General features: G+C 37.8%; 3 protein-coding genes and 1 pseudogene across 4 annotated transcripts; 1 reads left to right on the top strand and 3 right to left on the bottom strand.

Annotated features, from left to right (window-relative positions):
* The first annotated feature begins 208 nt into the window (after positions 1-208).
* Positions 209-2,180, top strand: LOC101299266. Its single transcript, XM_004292507.1, has 4 exons — positions 209-231; positions 344-606; positions 1,325-1,897; positions 1,981-2,180. Exons 1-4 carry the CDS (start codon positions 209-211, stop codon positions 2,178-2,180), a joined length of 1,059 nt encoding a protein of 352 aa, XP_004292555.1.
* An 846-nt stretch (positions 2,181-3,026) lies between these two features.
* On the bottom strand, positions 3,027-6,502 carry LOC101291779 (annotated as a pseudogene). Its single transcript, XR_183976.1, has 3 exons — positions 5,956-6,502; positions 5,342-5,838; positions 3,027-5,191 (listed from the first exon to the last, which is right to left on the bottom strand). The product of XR_183976.1 is annotated as a disease resistance protein RPM1-like (transcript).
* A 3,303-nt stretch (positions 6,503-9,805) lies between these two features.
* Positions 9,806-10,702, bottom strand: LOC101299551 (putative phosphatidylinositol N-acetylglucosaminyltransferase subunit C-like). The gene has a single exon (XM_004292508.1). The coding sequence runs from the start codon at positions 10,700-10,702 to the stop codon at positions 9,806-9,808; it is 897 nt and encodes a 298-aa protein (XP_004292556.1).
* A 3,778-nt stretch (positions 10,703-14,480) lies between these two features.
* Positions 14,481-16,422, bottom strand: LOC101292077. The gene is made up of 2 exons (XM_004290537.1): positions 16,403-16,422; positions 14,481-16,000 (listed from the first exon to the last, which is right to left on the bottom strand). The coding sequence occupies exon 2, from the start codon at positions 15,875-15,877 to the stop codon at positions 15,044-15,046; it is 834 nt and encodes a 277-aa protein (XP_004290585.1). The 5' UTR covers positions 15,878-16,000; positions 16,403-16,422; the 3' UTR covers positions 14,481-15,043.
* Positions 16,423-17,005: the final 583 nt, after the last annotated feature.

Below are 17,005 nucleotides of genomic sequence, written 5' to 3' on the forward strand. Positions count from 1 at the left end.
TATGGCATGAACCTTACAAAGGAGCCATGCAAGGCTCAGGCAATGAAGTATCGGAGAGGTAGCTAATTTGGATACAAAATAAGTCGTGTAAAAGTCTCACTTCAGCGTGAGCGTGCTTTATATATGTACACACTTATATAATGTCGTCCTCGATCTTGAATTGGTTATGTGTATTCTACTTGTTCCGCAAATTTATACATACCCTAATATGGCTTTTAAAGCTGCGCTATTGTTTGTCATTATTCTTGATGTCTTCGTTGGTAGTAAACAGCTACATAGTATTCATTAGCGTTTAACTAAGTTTGTTCTATTAATTATGTAGGTTCTTTCATTGCTTTTGTAGGTCTCATCGTATGGGGATTCTAAGAAACAAGCGAAAGAGGAATGAAGAGAACGCCGGAAAGTGGCATTCACCTCCTGCACCTCATGTGAATATGCCAGCTCCAGCACCACCAAGAATCAAAGCACCGGCACCGGCACCCCCACCCCGAGGGAATGCACCGGCTATGGCACCACGAGTGAAACCATGGGCTCCTGCACCACTGCGGCTAAATGAACCGGCTTCGGCACCCAAAGTTGCACCAGCTCCCTCACCCAATGGCTGTGGTAGTGGCGGCGGCGGTGGTGGTGGTGGAGGCGGCGGTGGTGGTGGTGGAGGCGGGGGAGGTGGTGGCGGTGGAGGGGGAGGAGGTGGTGGCGGCGGTGGCGACAGTGATGGTGAAATCGAGTCGGTGCACGTGCCCTACTAGCGAAAAGGAGCATCCTCCCGCCAACACCTCCTTTGCCCCACCATCTCTAATCAAACTCTCAACTCCAGCCAGAGGCGGAGCCAGGATTATATATTAAGGGAGGCCGAGTTATAAAATGAAAATACATAGTATTCGAAAGTTGAATAACTCTATATGAATATAATATGAAAAGGTAATTAACTTTTGTGTATTGGACAGTTCAAAAAAAAAAGTTAATAAACTGAAAACAAAATATGAAATTTGGAATTCAATAAATACATAGAGAAATAATATATTGAAATAAGTTAATCAATTACAAAGTATTTGTACATAATAGAATGATAAAAAAGAAATTATTCATTATGGTGAGTTGATTAAATATGAATAGAGTATATGGCAAGAGTTCATTAAGGTAGGAGAAATAAATTGGATAAATTAAACTTAGTTACAAAAAATGGTGTTTATAGTTTAATAGGAAAGGAATGGGCCAAACCTCTAAATTAGAAAGTTTTTACATCTAATTATGTCAAAATCCTTGATTAGTACAGCCTAATATACAAGTTCAAAAAAATTAAAGGGGTGCCGTCTCAATATAGTTCCGCCAGTGACTCCACCACCACCTTGGACACGTCTAAAAAGAGTACCACCACCTCCACCACCACCAACAGAGGAAGACGAGGAACCAGCTCCCCCACCTCAAGATGACAACTTATTGGCTCCATCCCCTTCTGTGGACGCACCCTCTCCTTCACCTCTAGCGCACGCACCTTCTCCGCTCAACAAAGCTAGTAAGGGATCTCGAGCTAGACCAGGAGGAACCATCCATGCCTTAGGTGTTGAAAAAACCATCTCAGAAAGATTTAACCTGCCAAGTAAAGAACAGTGCAGGTGCCCTTCTACTCCACCATCTCCAATCAAACCCTCGACTCCACCTGCAGCTCGAGGAAGGTCACCACCTTCGCCACCTCCCCCACCTCGGAGAAAGACACCACCACCACCACCACCCCGGGAGGAAGAGGTGACACCCACTCCCGCACCTCAAGATCGATCCACTTCTATAGTCGACGCACCCTCTCCTTCAGCTCTGATGAACGCACCAGCCCCTCTTCCCATTTTTCGGCCACCACCACCAGAGCCTCATCGATATCCCTACTTTAATAAAGCTGCAGGTAATTATATAAAGATATCTTTCTCATGGGGAGATGTTAATATTTCATTTGAGCTAATTGAATTGATGCATTTGGGCTTGCAGTGTGCAGATGGTTGTGTGATCGGAGGTGTGCACTTGCAGTTGATGAGAAAAAGAAAGCGTGCAAGGACGCATGCATGACATGTTGTGACCGCTGCAACTGTGTTCTAGCCGGACCTCCTGGCTTCAACAGAGAAACATGTGGCCCCTGCTACACTCGATTGTTTGTTCTAGTCATACTATACAACTTCGGATGCCCTTGAAATCAAGCGTACAAATTTGCCGATCATTCTTATTTACCATCAAAGTATTTATCCTCTTAATTTATTGATACATATCTATTTTATTATTAAGAATAAAGTTAAATCATTTGAAGAGACATATATAGCTTAGCTAATCAATAATTTTATGATGAGCTCATAATCAAACAAAATTATAATAATATTATTAAGAGAGATGTTATTCATCTGTCTCTCTGATGGTAACACATGCACAAGTTGTCTTGCTAATTAGATTAGATTAGAGAACTGAAATTTACATTCCTAACAAAAAGAGGAGTGTAGATTATGAAATGACAAGTGCAAATTTCAATTCTCATCATTCTGATTTACTTAACACTTTTGAAAACATTCGTCATGCTCAAGACCGTGATCAGAGTATTTCTACTAGATTTGCTAAAGAAAAATAAGTCTATAACATAGACTCAAAACATAAAATCACCATAACTTTTCTATCGTAGTTCTAACCGCTTCAACATTGGTTGTCTTTAAATTTCTAACAAGAGTTTATGTTGTTGAGGTGATCTAGCTAGTTTAACATTTTGACAATTGATTAAAAGACAACAAATGCATGAGATGAAGAAAACAAGAAAAGGAGTACGTACATATATGCTGATACAGGTTTCCTATTAGGACAAGCTTCGGGTATTTATGCTTCAAAAAAGGATTTCATACAAGACGGATTACATGGAAATTAAAGTAAGAGACTCATGCTTTGGGATTTATGCATAAAACCAATCTCCAACAATGTTACATGAAAATAACAATTCTTAGGGTAATTAAATTCTTGATATGATCACAACAAGCCAATAATAAAAGGAACACCAGTACTCCACATCTTCATATTCCCTGGAGAACCAACCAAATAAAATTCAATGACTGTTCATCATGTGGGCAGGGATCGATGCACTACATTTCTAGCTTGATTCCAGTTACTCATAAAGTTTAGGAAAGATAATCCAAGAAAATGGAAAAAAGTTATGTACCTTGTAGTTGGGAAGGAGGAAAGAATACTAGCTAGCTAGCTAGCACAAGCTTTCGTAAGACAACCCAGAAGATGTTCTGTAATGATGGTCGATTATTTGGATATGTTGTACCTTTGGACGATCTACACCTCCTTCTCGTATGGACTCTACGAGTTTCCTTGTAACAGACTCCAAATACAATTTTTCAAGACGAGTAAGGTTTTCAAGACCATGAGGCAATGTCTTCAATTTTTTGCAATTTCGAAGTCCCAGGTATTGGAGATTTGGCATCACCCCTTTTTCTACACTTATGGTATTCAGTACTCCGAAATTGAACATCTCCAAATGTGTGAGCTTTGCAAAGCCTCTACTGAAACTCATCTCTTTCCCAACGTAAGTATTATCAAGGAGAATACGTTCCAGACACGGAAGCGCCTCAATGTGAAGCAGTAAATCTTCTTCAAGTCTACACCATAGCAGATCTATATGTGTGAGGCACTGTAATGAGCGAAACCAAAATGGTACCATTTCCAGTTTACCACGTAACAAAAGGGACTCAAGATATGGTGGAGGTGAAGAAAGTGCATCAATTCGAAGAAATCCCTCCGAGGTATCACTTACCGATAAATTCAACCAGACCAGGATTTTCATCTTCTGAATTGAGGCACAGAGCTCTATTTCATCACTTTCTTTTACATTTGTAATGCCAAGCATCCTAAGTTGGGTCATGTTTCTCAGAAGTCTGATCATGTTTTTATCTGACTGAACAAAAAATAAATCTTGCAACTTCTTGAACATAGATATATGTGATGACGCTTTAATCCCACGAGCACATATGAAAGTCTCAAATCCAGTCTCATTGAAATGTCCCATGTACAGATGGCGCAAGTTTATCAACTGTGAACTTCCACTAGGAAGTATCTTTATGTTTGTGTCACTGATGTCCAAGGTTTGAAGGTTGTGGAGCCTTCCAATGTATTTTGGAAGCCTTTTAATCCGAGTTCCTCTAAGATTCAAATATCTTAAATTGAACAAATACACTAGATTGTTTGGAAGCTTATCAATTGGTACATATTCCAAATCTAGAACTCTCAACAAGTAGAACACAGAAGACCATGTATTCGGTAACATTGGAGAATGTAAGCCAGAAGGAAACACAAGTAATGAGCGAAGGTGCAACATACCTGTGCATGATCCAATGTCTCCTTCAGTTGTATGAATCGCCAAACGGCGAACTCTTGTTTCTTCCATTACTCCTCTCCTATCAAATACAACACCAAATTTTTCTCTTTCTGAAGTTGATAGAGCAATCTCCCTCATGAGATCATGCATCATGCACTGTTCTGGGATTCTAGATTGAGAATCCTTCTTTACAAATTGCAACATGCTGCGAAATGTTAGCTCTATAAGGTACCTCTCTGCGAGGTCTTCTAGTGTCACCCCATTGACATGTTCAATAAAACCTTCAGCTATCCACAATCTAACAAACCTGTATCTTCCGATCAAATGATCTTCAGGGAAGAGGGAACAATATAAGAAACAATGCTTCCAACGGTATGGCAAATCATTGTAACTAAGCAACAAAATGCTCTTCACCGGTTCCAGATAGTGATCGTTTGTAAGATGCCAAGTTAAGTTGTTGCATACTTCTCTCCACTCAGTAGATGATTTCTTTGAAGACATAAGACCACCTAGAGTCACGATAGCCAAAGGTAGGCCTTTACACTTTGGCACTAGTTCGCAAGCTAATGGCTCAAGCTCTATTGAACAACACTTATTATGATAAGTTAAGAATGCCTTTCTGCTGAAGAGCTCCCCGGAGTCATTGTTCTCCAAGGGTTGAATGCGATGAACAAGGCTTTCAACTCCAAAAGAATGGAATGCTACATCATCTTTTCTAGTTGTTAGCAGAACTCGACTTCCAAGCCATCTATCTTGAAGTGATACCCTTATTTCTCTCAAAAGTTGGATATTCCACACATCATCCAGAACAACAACATATCTTTTAAACTCCAAGTAGTTCACCAGTATCTCTAATGCTACATCATCTTTTCTAGTTGTTAGCAGAACTCGACTTCCAAGCCATCTATCTTGAAGTGATACCCTTATTTCTCTCAAAAGTTGGATATTCCACACATCATCCAGAACAACAACATATCTTTTAAACTCCAAGTAGTTCACCAGTATCTCTAGCAATTCCCTGTAGCTCATGGAATTCAACCTTCCGGGGACACTTTCCTTCCTTGATTGGTGAAATCCCTTGATCAAGCTTCGAAACAAGTCTTCAATCACATAAGATTGTGATACAGTGATCCATGCATAACATTCGAAATGCTTCTTTACAGCATCATCAGTGAAGATCTTGGCGACTAGGGTTGTCTTTCCTGACCCTCCCATCCCAACCACAGAAACAACGATTTGATGTTTTACCTCTGAGCAGTTTCTTCTTGTCTTCAAATCCTACAAGTTCATCTTCTGTAATGAAAAGAGATGACTCTGCTTGGTTCTGCACTTGATTGCGAATATCTTTCGAACCTGTTCCTTCCACATGACTAATACCATATCTCTTTTTTCTCTCTGGAATCTCTCTGATGATTTTTGTGATTTTCTGCAGCTTTTTGGCAATTTGACGCCTGTACCAAAGATACTCTGGAATTAGTATGCATTTGCGAAGCCACCTTACATACCGACCCCTGCAGTGAAATCTGGTTGGAATGTGAATGGTTTTGCGAAGCCACCTTGCAAACCGACCCCTGTACCAATTCTTTGGAATAAGAGTGGTTTTGCATAGCAACCTTGCTAGTCGACCTCCATTTCGCTGCTCATGCATGCGGTACATGAATTCATCAATAATATCTTCAACATCATAAACAGAGTTTCTAATGCTTGCTACCCATTCCTTCTCTCCTTCCCTCTCTATTTTCTGTCCCTCAGCATCCTCTAGGAAGGATTTCATGCTTATCAGCTCCTGCTTAATCTCATCCACTTGATCGCGAACACCAGCAATGGAGGATGCTTCCTTCTCAACAACTTCCCCTATTTTGCCAATCAAGAACTCTGTTGCAGCTGAGGCCATATTGGTCTTCTGTGGTATATATCTGCCTGATAAATCAGAAACACATCTGAGTCTATTGCCTTGTATGAAACAATGGATCAACATATTGTAGCATTTCAATAAGAGCATTGTCACAGAACTGCTGATGGCAACTGGCAAATTAGTCCATTGAATCACTTCATTAGACGTGTGTGTACACACACAAATATACATATATACATGAATCATCAGCGTATTATATGATACTTTCCTAGTAAAAAAAAAATTGTGACTACAGAATCTTAGTATCTGGGAAGTCCACTCTGTGATTACCTACTTTGTGAACTGTTGGAATTTTATTCTGCCACTATGTTGGAGACTTCTGACAAAAAGAAGAAGAAGAAGAAGAAGAAAAAGATTTTCAACAGTCTTTCTTTTTCCTTTTGTTGATCATACATACTAGAATACGAGACCAAAGTTGATGTTTAAAGTAGATCCGTACCTCAATTAGGAAACCACCGTGATTTGTTTTTTCAATGAGGAAATACTAGGATGATACACAGCCTGGTTTTGGGGTGTTGCAAGGCTTGAGATTTTTCAGTTTATTTCAGCATTCTGAGCAGATTCAAATTCCAAGGTGTTTATTTTTTCCAAGGTATCAATTCATCCTAGGTTAGATCTCAGAGGTGTGAAATGATCAGTCTAGCCTGATTTGTACCTATTGTATTGATTTTTATATATTCAGATATCAGGGTACTATCCAATTCAAAAGAATGTGAGGCATAAGACTGACGCCATGGACAATATTGGTACACAATCCAAGATGCATGGCTCTTCTAAAGCATTTATAAACAGAAAATAGCTCTCTTAAAGCAGATAATCACCTCAAGCAAATAAATAAATAAAAAGAGATAATCACAGAATTTGGAGCCAACATGAAAACAAGTTCTTGCCTGGGTAAACTGAGGTGAAAAAATTGATTCTAAAATTTGATTTTGCAAAAGACATATAATAAATAAATAAAAACTAACCTTACCAAACATGTGAGTGAGAACAACAAAGATCACATACAAGCCGTGAAGCCAGCTCTGAGAAGAAACCAGGATTTGATTTCATTGATGCTGCTTCCTAAATATGGTTTTGCTCCTGAGAGTTTGATTGTTTTCTTTTGGTAGTTTTGCTCCTGAAAGAGGGCAAATCAAACCAGAGTCGGTCAATGGTATTCTTCACCATAGAAGACTGTTGTAAGCAAGTTGCGCCACTTGCCACTTGCCACTTGATTAGTTTGTGCATCAGATTATATATATGATGGTAAATCCAAGAAGACCAAATCAACTGTTTCTTTTTTATTTGTTCTCTAACCTTCATACAGAAAATCAATATGTTCTGGTGAATACATGCAACTAAGATTTAAAATTTTGAATTGCAATTTAGAAGTTTTGAATTCTCAAACATAATTACATCCTAATCATCCAATTATTGGTCACAATGCCAACAATATGATTCAATAACGTACACAATATAAAGCCAAATAGGCAGTAAATATATATTCAAACCATTGAAGCTTCCAAATAAAAAAGTAGTATATTATCTGGAGAAAAAAATAACCAAGTTCTGAAGCGCCATTGCAAGAGCTCACCTCTAGCTAAGGTTGAACAGCCTTCGTCACTCCAAGAACAGCACCCTATAGCCTGAGTGGTTTTGATTTGGTTGGACTCATCTGAATTGCCACTACTTTCAAGCAGACAGTATCCTTCTTCGATACCTTCGAAATCTCAGATGGAAATACACAAGGTAGACAAGATTGTTCACCACTGGCCATGGTGTTCATGAATCATGAACATTATATCTGGCTTCTCCTCAATCTCAGGATGTGGCCATTTTACGAAATTTTGCATTATCAAAAGCTTTCTGCAATATGAAAATAAAATTATTACAAATACAGTAAAAATGGCAGAATAAAACATTATGTTAAGACAGCACTAGCATTAACAAGTTTAAGCACCTCAACTTTACCATGCCACCATTACTTGGGGCATCAAAAATATTCTTGTGGTGATTCCACCTTGATCAGTTTCCTTCCCAAGTAGTTCTTTCAGCGGGGAATTTGACTTATTTTCATTTGATCTTTATGATGCTCTTTTCATGCCACTTCGCAACCAGACTTTTCCATCCAAGCTTTCTAAACCGAGTATCAGGATGATATCCTGCCTCTACCTCCTTGACACAAACAGCTACACAGTAAACATTGCTTATTGTTAACTTACAACAAGATTAATCACCTTATTCCCAGGGACACATGAAAAACACAAAGTGGCAGCTTAGGTAACTTTCATCCAATAAAGAACCACATTTGGTACAATACTTAATTACCCATTACCCAGCATCAGCATTTTGAGTACTGATCAAAAGTCAGGATTGAAGTTCATTGGTATATATGCTTCCTGTTGCTTACTGATCTAAGAAAAGAGGTGGTTGGCTTGTTGTCTAACACAGATAGTACATTGAATTTCCATAGTGCAATTTGTAGATACAGAATTGAAGCTAAACAAGATGATCAAGTGCAGAATATACAATGAGACATTCACAGCTTTAATAAATACCTTCAGTCTCATCAGGTTATCTTCTATTGTACTGAACTTCTGAAGCGGCTATTAATAAAATTTCTTCTCGTTGTAATTGACTTCTGGAGGGTGAAATCACAAATTTTGAGAAGCCTATAATGAAAGTACGTAGATATAGTGTCAAATGGGAGATCAATCTGGAAGAAAACATGTTAAGAAAATCAAACATTTGCAGAGCTTCATGAAAGTGTAAAGAGGGCAGGTTCCAATGGGAGTTTGGTACACGACACAAAAAATTCCCATAAATAGTATATGCATCACATATAGTTTCATCACTGAGAAAAAAGCAAGAAGACTAAATCAGTTTTGCTTTTCAATTTCTGATTTTTGACTGCTAGTATGACCACAATTAAGTGTGTGCATGAGACAAGATGACAAGTAGTCCACCAAAGATACCAGAACATGAACAACAAAACATATTCGAAGAGATAGACTATTACAGTACTAACTGCTGATTTCCAATATACGTACAATTACATATGAAATCAGAACATTACCTGCTTGGATTGAACAGAAGCCAAGTGAAGATCAAATCTAACTCTACACCAGAAAGGCTCCAACCAAGCCAGGATATAGTTCACAGAGTTCCTTGACTGCTTTCTTCTCCCTCCAACTAAATTACTCCATGGAGTACAGTAGCCCTTTCGTACATTTTTCACCATCACACCTTATGCCTCTCATACAAGAGAAAAATGTCAATCTCCATCCCAAATTAACAAACTAATATTCACTTCGATGAACAACCTCAGCACAGAATGTATCTTCACACATATTAGTGGACAGATGGTATTCATCGTTTTCCTATAACACCATAACGATGCCCCAACTGCAATCCCCTTGAAAGGAATGACAACAGAGTGCACCCACAATAAAATGGAGTTCATATCCTATGCAGATCCAACATGATCAAATATGGTGGAAGCCAAATCTACAGAAACAGTTTATTTTCCTAATGACACCCAAAAATTACAAGAAGGCACCGACATCTCAATCTGTGATATCAAAGCATAGCTTAGCCTCATCCCAAGGACCCTTTATCTCAAACTTATATTCTTGCATCCGGATCAGCCAATACGGACAAACCACAGTGACAAAAACCAACAATCCTAACAACATCACAAAAAGCAACAAATGCAGGGTATAAACAAGCACCAATGTAGCAATCATCAGCCCGAAAGAAAACCAAAGATGCAAACGGAACGAATACTTCTTAATACAGTAAGTAACCAACGGAGCGAAAAGGAACACTTGCAGAGAGAACAACATGATTGCAAAAACCTGCAGCCTGGACCGGAGGCAAGAAGCAATGAACACCGAGGCCACAACAGAAGCATTCAAGGAGATACAACTTGTCAGTGTGGGATTGTGCAGAGCCCCGGGAGCCCTGACAGTGGAGCCAAAGTAGTCATGCAGGAACAAATGCAACACAAGCAGCGCAACCGTGACGGCCCAAATCGAATTTGAGCTTATGGAAGTGGTGAGTGTCTGGTATATTGGAGCCAAAACATACAAACCACTAATGAAAAACGAAATGTTGAGCAAGTAACGCAAGAAGAGATTGAAGGAGAGCATTTCTTTAGTTAGAAGCAGAACGAGGAACCCTAAACCGAGAAGGGTGACGTCAAGAAGCAAGAGTGAGTTTTCGTTGAGGATTGATCTGAGAGTGTAAGTCCAAACCAAACCTACGAGAGCGACAATGCAGAGGTACTGGGATATGCAGACAGAGTCGAGCATGACTTTGAGAATGTCACGTTTGACAACGTTGGCATTCATCACCATTTCTTCGAGGAATGAGTCGTCCGTGTGGTTGTCGTCAAACCCGGGTTGCATGCCTCCGTATGCAACTTTTCTCCATGTAGGAGAGGTCATCACCTCGCTCTCCATCACAAACCCAAATCAAATCGAAGATGTTGGTTTTCGGAAGAATCAAAAGCAGAGAGAGAACCAATGCAGAGTGAACGGAATTCAGGATTGCTCTGTGAAAAGATTGTGGGTATGAATGAGAAGTGGCACCTGAAAAAGGTAAAGCATTGAGTAAGGGACTTGTTTTTGGGGATCCAATCTGCAACGGGAAAATCTGAGAAGACCATAAAAGAGGGGAAAATGATGTTGTGGAAGGAAGGGAATAATCTGTGCTGTTTTCATTCCTCTTTAATAGCAACTGACAAAAGCAGAAGACCAATTCTTCCATCTTCCTTTTTATTTATTTTTTGGAAATGAATCCTTCCATTTTCCTTAGTTTGGTCAGTTTGCTATACTTTTTTTGTCGTTTGAGAAAGATGTATAATTATTTCAAAATTACAAATAACAACGGAATTAAATTATTACAAAGATGTATATTTGTGGGGTAAGGTGAGGTCATAACCACCTTTGGATATAAATCCAAGGGTAAAGAGACTTGAAATCCATACATTTTAAATTGTAATCCACACTTTTTTTTTTTTTTTAGTAACTTAAATTTTGTCTTTAGTGACTTTATGAGTGTGTTAACCGAAAAAAGAAAAATGGAGTGTAGATTTCAGTTTCACTCCCCTTGTTTTATTCTTCACCTTTGATGTAAATCTAAGGGTGATTGGACATGATTAATTTGGTCAATTGCTAACTATAATGTGAGGCATAATCGAGAAAAGAGTAAGGGAAAAACAGGAAGTTGACCAAAAGTAAAACAAATTTTGAACCCTTGGTTAACATATTCAGCATGTTGTCTGTCTGAAGATTCTGATTACTAAACAGATGATATAAGAAACCGAGAGCTTGTAATCATGCTGTTTCAGTATGTCATCATTGTACCAAAAAGGGCAGATTTAGTTGAATATTCATAAGTAGCCGTTAACTTACAAATCAAAAGGTTACAATATAGCATTTAATGATCTTAAACATATCAGCATCCTGTACCTGTGTTCCATACATTTGAAATCCAAGACCTGTATCAACCAATCAGCAACAATGTAAGCTCCATTGAGTAATTTGCAGCGGTCAAATCAACACTGAACTGAAAACTGAGTCGATCTTTTAAGGGGCAATAAAGCACAAAGAACACTGAAATACAAAAATATATTAAATATAAAATAAAAGCAATATGAAAAGATGTAAAGAATGGGGCTTTATATTTTGTAACAAAACCAAGCAACTCACTGGCATATCTATTCAGGTTCTACTGAATAGGGAAAAGGAAAGTTGTTTCTTTTCTTTGTCTTCATCACGTTGTAATTGGTAAAAGAGTAAGAGTTCCAAAACAAAAGCTATAAAGAACTGGCATATAGAATTTTATGGTCGTGAAAGAAGTTACAGATCAGATAATGTAGATATGCAAACTCCACAGTCGCCCTAATTGAGATCTTGTGTGCTATATTTTATACTCTTTGCTTAATTGCTAGGTAAAAAGTTCCAAAGAAGCTTATACACATACAAACAGTTCCACACTAAACTAGAATATATGGAAATGAGTAGACACAGCAACAACCTTCCATAACATTACATCAATTTCATATTCTGGTAGATTTTTGAGTGAAAGATGACCACTGGAATCATGGTTTCAGAAGGAACTAAATGGCTTTGAGCTGGAACAGTTTCATTCAATGTGAGTAAAGTTCAAGTGCATAAGCAATGAGTGTAGCAGTTCTGATATCTAATCTTTTTGAACATATGATTATATTTGGAAGGCAAAGTCCTCCTTAAGTAAGTTTCCACATTAGTAAAATTTCTTTACTTCAAAAAAGAAAAGAAAAGAAAAAATGACATGACTTTTGTATCACTAAGAAGGCATATGTTGGGTAAAATTGCTCTAATTGGTACAGAGTGAAAACACTATGTGCTTCCCTAAGTTAAGCAGAAAACTCTTTCAGACAATATGCTAAATAGGATAAGCTAAAAGCAATCAGCATTAACACAGAATCAACACAAATGAAAATGAAGACTGAAACCCAAACCTTTTGATCATTCCAGTAAAATCAAAAAAACAACCATGAAAATTCCCAGTCCTCTTACATCCTTCACACTGGTAGCTTCACCTATCGAAATGATGACAGTTACCAAGTCAACTCCACACTACTTATTATCATTAACCTAATTAAAACAAAATACAAAGGACTGACCTGCACACAACCTGCAATGATCTTATAACCTCTGATATTAGAGAAGAGGAGCTCTGGAAGTAGAGACTAGAATAGGAATTTGGGACAAATGAGGACTACTGTAGTAGAGCTACAATAGCACAACAACCTTTTTTCAGAACAATAAGAAAATGACTAGGCACAAATGCACAATTACTCTTTATGTTCACCAAGTTATATTGTTTATTACAGGTAATCATAGTAATTGAAGTGGTTTGTCACAAACGGCATATATTGTAGTTATGAAAAATATAGTACCAGATAATATTAAGTTAGTTAGGGTGACCAAAGATAACATGAAAACAGATTGTTGTGACCGACTGTATTTTCAGTTGCAATGTTTACAAAGCAAATGAATTATGATCTTATGATAGATATTTCTTTGTTACACAAAATAGTAATTGTAGCCGCAAGAATTACTCCTATGTGTAAAGAGCCATCATATTGTTTCAAGGACATCATGTTTCAAAAGCCTACTCACTGCATATGTAATATCATGAACTGCAAGCAAATACAAAATAACTCCATACCATTTTTCTCTAAACTCCTTAAAGTTGGGATTGGATTCTTGATATCTCAAAATTCCTCAAAGTAGGGATATCTTGAAGTCTTGATATATGACCTGCCCCATATTTCTTTTATTGGGGATCGGAAGTAGGCTACCTGCATCTGCCACAGAAGTGACAGTGACTAGGTAAGCGTCTAAAGATATTAACTTTAACTCTTTGAAAAACAACGAAAGGTAACTATTGGTTGTTTGCAACAGAGCATCTGGGGTACCATAAACATCTAGTAGTGCCTAGATAAAATATCAATCTTAACTAAACACCTGATAAACTACCAACCAGAGAAAGAACACTGCTACATTTAAAATTTTATATGAATTCAGAGGAGTAAATCACATGATTTGATTTTCTAGAAATTATCATATGATTTTCTCCATCTCTGCATCTCACCTCTTTCCCTTTATCTTTCCTTCTTTGTGTTATTTCTTTTTTTTCCTTCTCTAAAGTTACTTCAGCACGATATCCTACTTCCTCCAATCTGTGTACTTCCTTTAGCACTTTGCTTCAATAACTTCTTTAATATGGTGTTAAGCAATTGTATAATACTTTCACTTTATTGTTACTTTAACCTAACAAACTGAAACATAATGACCAAAACAAAAAAAACACAACTGAAACATATGAAACTTTAGAATAATAAAGGTATTCAACCTACATCCAAAATGAGGTACTCATCAAAGATAAGAATAGCCTATTTGATAATATTCACTGTTCTCCTACACCACTAAATACTCAAACAGCCAAAACTTTAAGTGCCAAGAATTGCAGAATCACACTAATATAACACATGAACTGTCACACAGTACTAACTTTGGTATTTACAAGGATTTGAATACAGCAAGTAAAACTAGAAGGCATTTTCACCTAGCAAGCCTTCAAAGTAAAGTTTTTATTTATCGCTAAAAAAGTATCACCTGAATTAAAGGAAAAGATATTTAAATGCACAACAATCTGGAACTTGTCTGGAAAACAAATCCAACCCGTTGCTGCAAAGACCTGAGTACTGAGAAACCTACTAGTATTGTGTTTCAAGGTATAGATGCATGACTTAACTCATCTTTCTCCCTTGAGAGGTTTGACTATGTTTAGTTGGTATGATGGTTGCTTAAAATGTAAAATTTTCAATGAACCAAAAAGTACAAACAAAACTAACCTGTTCAAACTTCTCCAGAGTAAGAATCAACAACAATGTTCTGGCCTATAGTTACGACTATACTGAGGAATGAGTTTATCCTCATAAATTTTGCTTTCATGACTGTAATGTGCCAATTCCTTCTTAATACAAAGATGTGGTCACTCTCATCATCAAGATTGCAATTTGATAATTCCATATCCTGTGGTACTGCGTATTTCTCCTTCATCATTTAGGAAGAGTTATGAGTGTAGTGATGAAAATAATTGACCTCAATCATAGGACCAATATGCCAGCTACTTGACATGGACTCTTAAGTCTTATAAAGTGTGAACCAAAAATGAACTTCATGCCTCAGTTTCAGAAGGGATATATGTGCTTCAAAACTCATGGACACCAAAAGATCATGGATGGATCAGTTTTGTAGCTTGCCATGAATTTCACGCCACAATAAATCTGAGCTTTCAACAATGCGCTTACTTTCATAAATTATATATTTCCAATGTTCAGGCTTGGGTTTTGGCCTATAAGATTCAATGAGGGGATTCATAGCATGAGATTTACTGTACAACTCCCTTGCTGGCTGAACATGATTCCACCAAAAATCTGAGAGAGCATACTTCATCATGTCCCAGTATGCTGCATCCCGGTATAACCTGAATAGGCTACTTCCATTAGGAGTCCAAACATATAAATCCATCCACTCCCTATCAACTATTTCAATTAAACCTTGAGCCTGTGGAATACAGTAAAGAGGGACTCGGGTCCAAGGGAAAGCCTTGCTCATATCCCCATCAAAAAATGGGCATTTAATCTCCAGCACTCCTCGTAGAGGCAATCCATACACCATTTGATCAACCACCCCATCTGGTGAAGCTGCTAGCCAGTCATCTCCTGGATTTACATTTCCATAGACCTGAAATTCGGGAAATGAGACTGAATTTCCTGTGATCAACTTGTATCTTTCAAGTGCTTCCTCTTCTTTAATATTATTCCAACAGGTAGCCAGGTTACCGGAAAAGGGCTCAACTGCTCCAATTTTCTCTAACCAAAGCCCCACTCTTCGGTAGTTCGAAAAACCCATAGCCGCAGCAAAAGAGCTTGCTGTCAGTTTCTGTCTTCTGAGTCCTTGCCAATTCTTGAACCAGTGCTGAAGACCAGCTGAATTGAGAACTGAATAACTTTCAGACGAACAAAATCTCTGCAAGTACTTAGAACAGCTGAGAATTTGTCTTGGGGTGCCTAGCATACTAGGACCCAAAGAATTCCGGCAGCTGTAGTTTCCCAAATCACTACAATCTATAGCAAGAAGCCCTTTGATGCTGAAATTCTTGTATTTTATAACTAGGTGAAGCAAGAAGCAGCTTTTCCACTGCCCAAGAACATAAAAACCAAAGAAGTATTATACAGGGTCTGAGAAAGTCGATAAAAATCCAAACTTCATCCCAACTTTAGTGCAAATGTCAAAAAATGCAAGAACCCATAACCCAGAATCCTTACATGGCATAGGAACTTAAGTTAATCATACAAAACATTCAAAAATCACAGAACCAAAATAGTCAGTGTAACTGTACACCTCAACAATTTAGAAGACACCAAGAACAGAACAATCTTATTCTATAATACAGAGGCATGGTGAAACAGAAGAAATGAGCAATGGTATTCATTGGTTAAAGGCATCATGACATTGTGGGGCTACAACCCAAACCACAAAAAAATGAGCTTGAGGGAGACCCAGTTACTCAATAGGAAGTGAAAAGAAAGAATGGTGTACCTGAGAGGCAAAACTGAGGATGGAGCAAGTTGAGGGGTTTTAGGAAAGTGGGTTCTGGGGGGATGGAGGTGCCTGGGATTGTGAGGTTTATGTGACTGGGTTGGTTTTTAGGTTTGGAGCTGCCCCCCAGGGTTTTAGTTTCGGCAAGAGGGTTTTAGGACATTTTCGTTAAATTTTTTTTTTTTTATCATGTTAATTACAATTACGTCAGTCAAACTTATAATCTCTTATTTATTAAAAGAGATGATACGTCACCATTTGAAAAATTATTTACATATATAATTTAAAGTTTATCTTACATTTTAATTCCTTTAATTTTACTATGGAACATGGGTCATATGTTTTTGAACAACCATGAAGGTTCAATCTATTAATATAAATGAAAATTACATTTTCTTTTTTTAATTGAGAAAATTAGAATATTACAAGGAAAAGCCTTGATGGCAGCCTCCTTCAACTAAATCAAATTGGACAACAGGAAGCGCTTGAGGCGGAAGCTGAGAAAACCAAGTAATACAATGAGACACTGAATGGCCTACATCTGCAAGGGCGTATGCTAGAAAATTGGCTTCTCTCCGTATGTGGTCAAAAGAAACAGATGCA

This window comes from Fragaria vesca, linkage group LG2, assembly GCF_000184155.1.
Source record: "Fragaria vesca subsp. vesca linkage group LG2, FraVesHawaii_1.0, whole genome shotgun sequence".
Classification (NCBI taxonomy): Eukaryota; Viridiplantae; Streptophyta; class Magnoliopsida; order Rosales; family Rosaceae; genus Fragaria; species Fragaria vesca.

Excerpts from the sequence above, each read along its gene's own strand:
- LOC101299266 (XM_004292507.1), top strand. The coding sequence starts at position 209 with ATGGCTTTTAAAGCTGCGCTATT. Across the intron at positions 232-343 it reads GCTTTTAAAGCTGCGCTATT|GTCTCATCGTATGGGGATTC; the intron begins GTTTGTCATTAT and ends TTGCTTTTGTAG. Across the intron at positions 607-1,324 it reads TCCCTCACCCAATGGCTGTG|TTCCGCCAGTGACTCCACCA; the intron begins GTAGTGGCGGCG and ends GTCTCAATATAG.
- LOC101299551 (XM_004292508.1), bottom strand. The coding sequence starts at position 10,702 with ATGGAGAGCGAGGTGATGACCTCTCCTACATGGAGAAAAGTTGCATAC.
- LOC101292077 (XM_004290537.1), bottom strand. The coding sequence starts at position 15,877 with ATGCTAGGCACCCCAAGACAAATTCTCAGCTGTTCTAAGTACTTGCAG.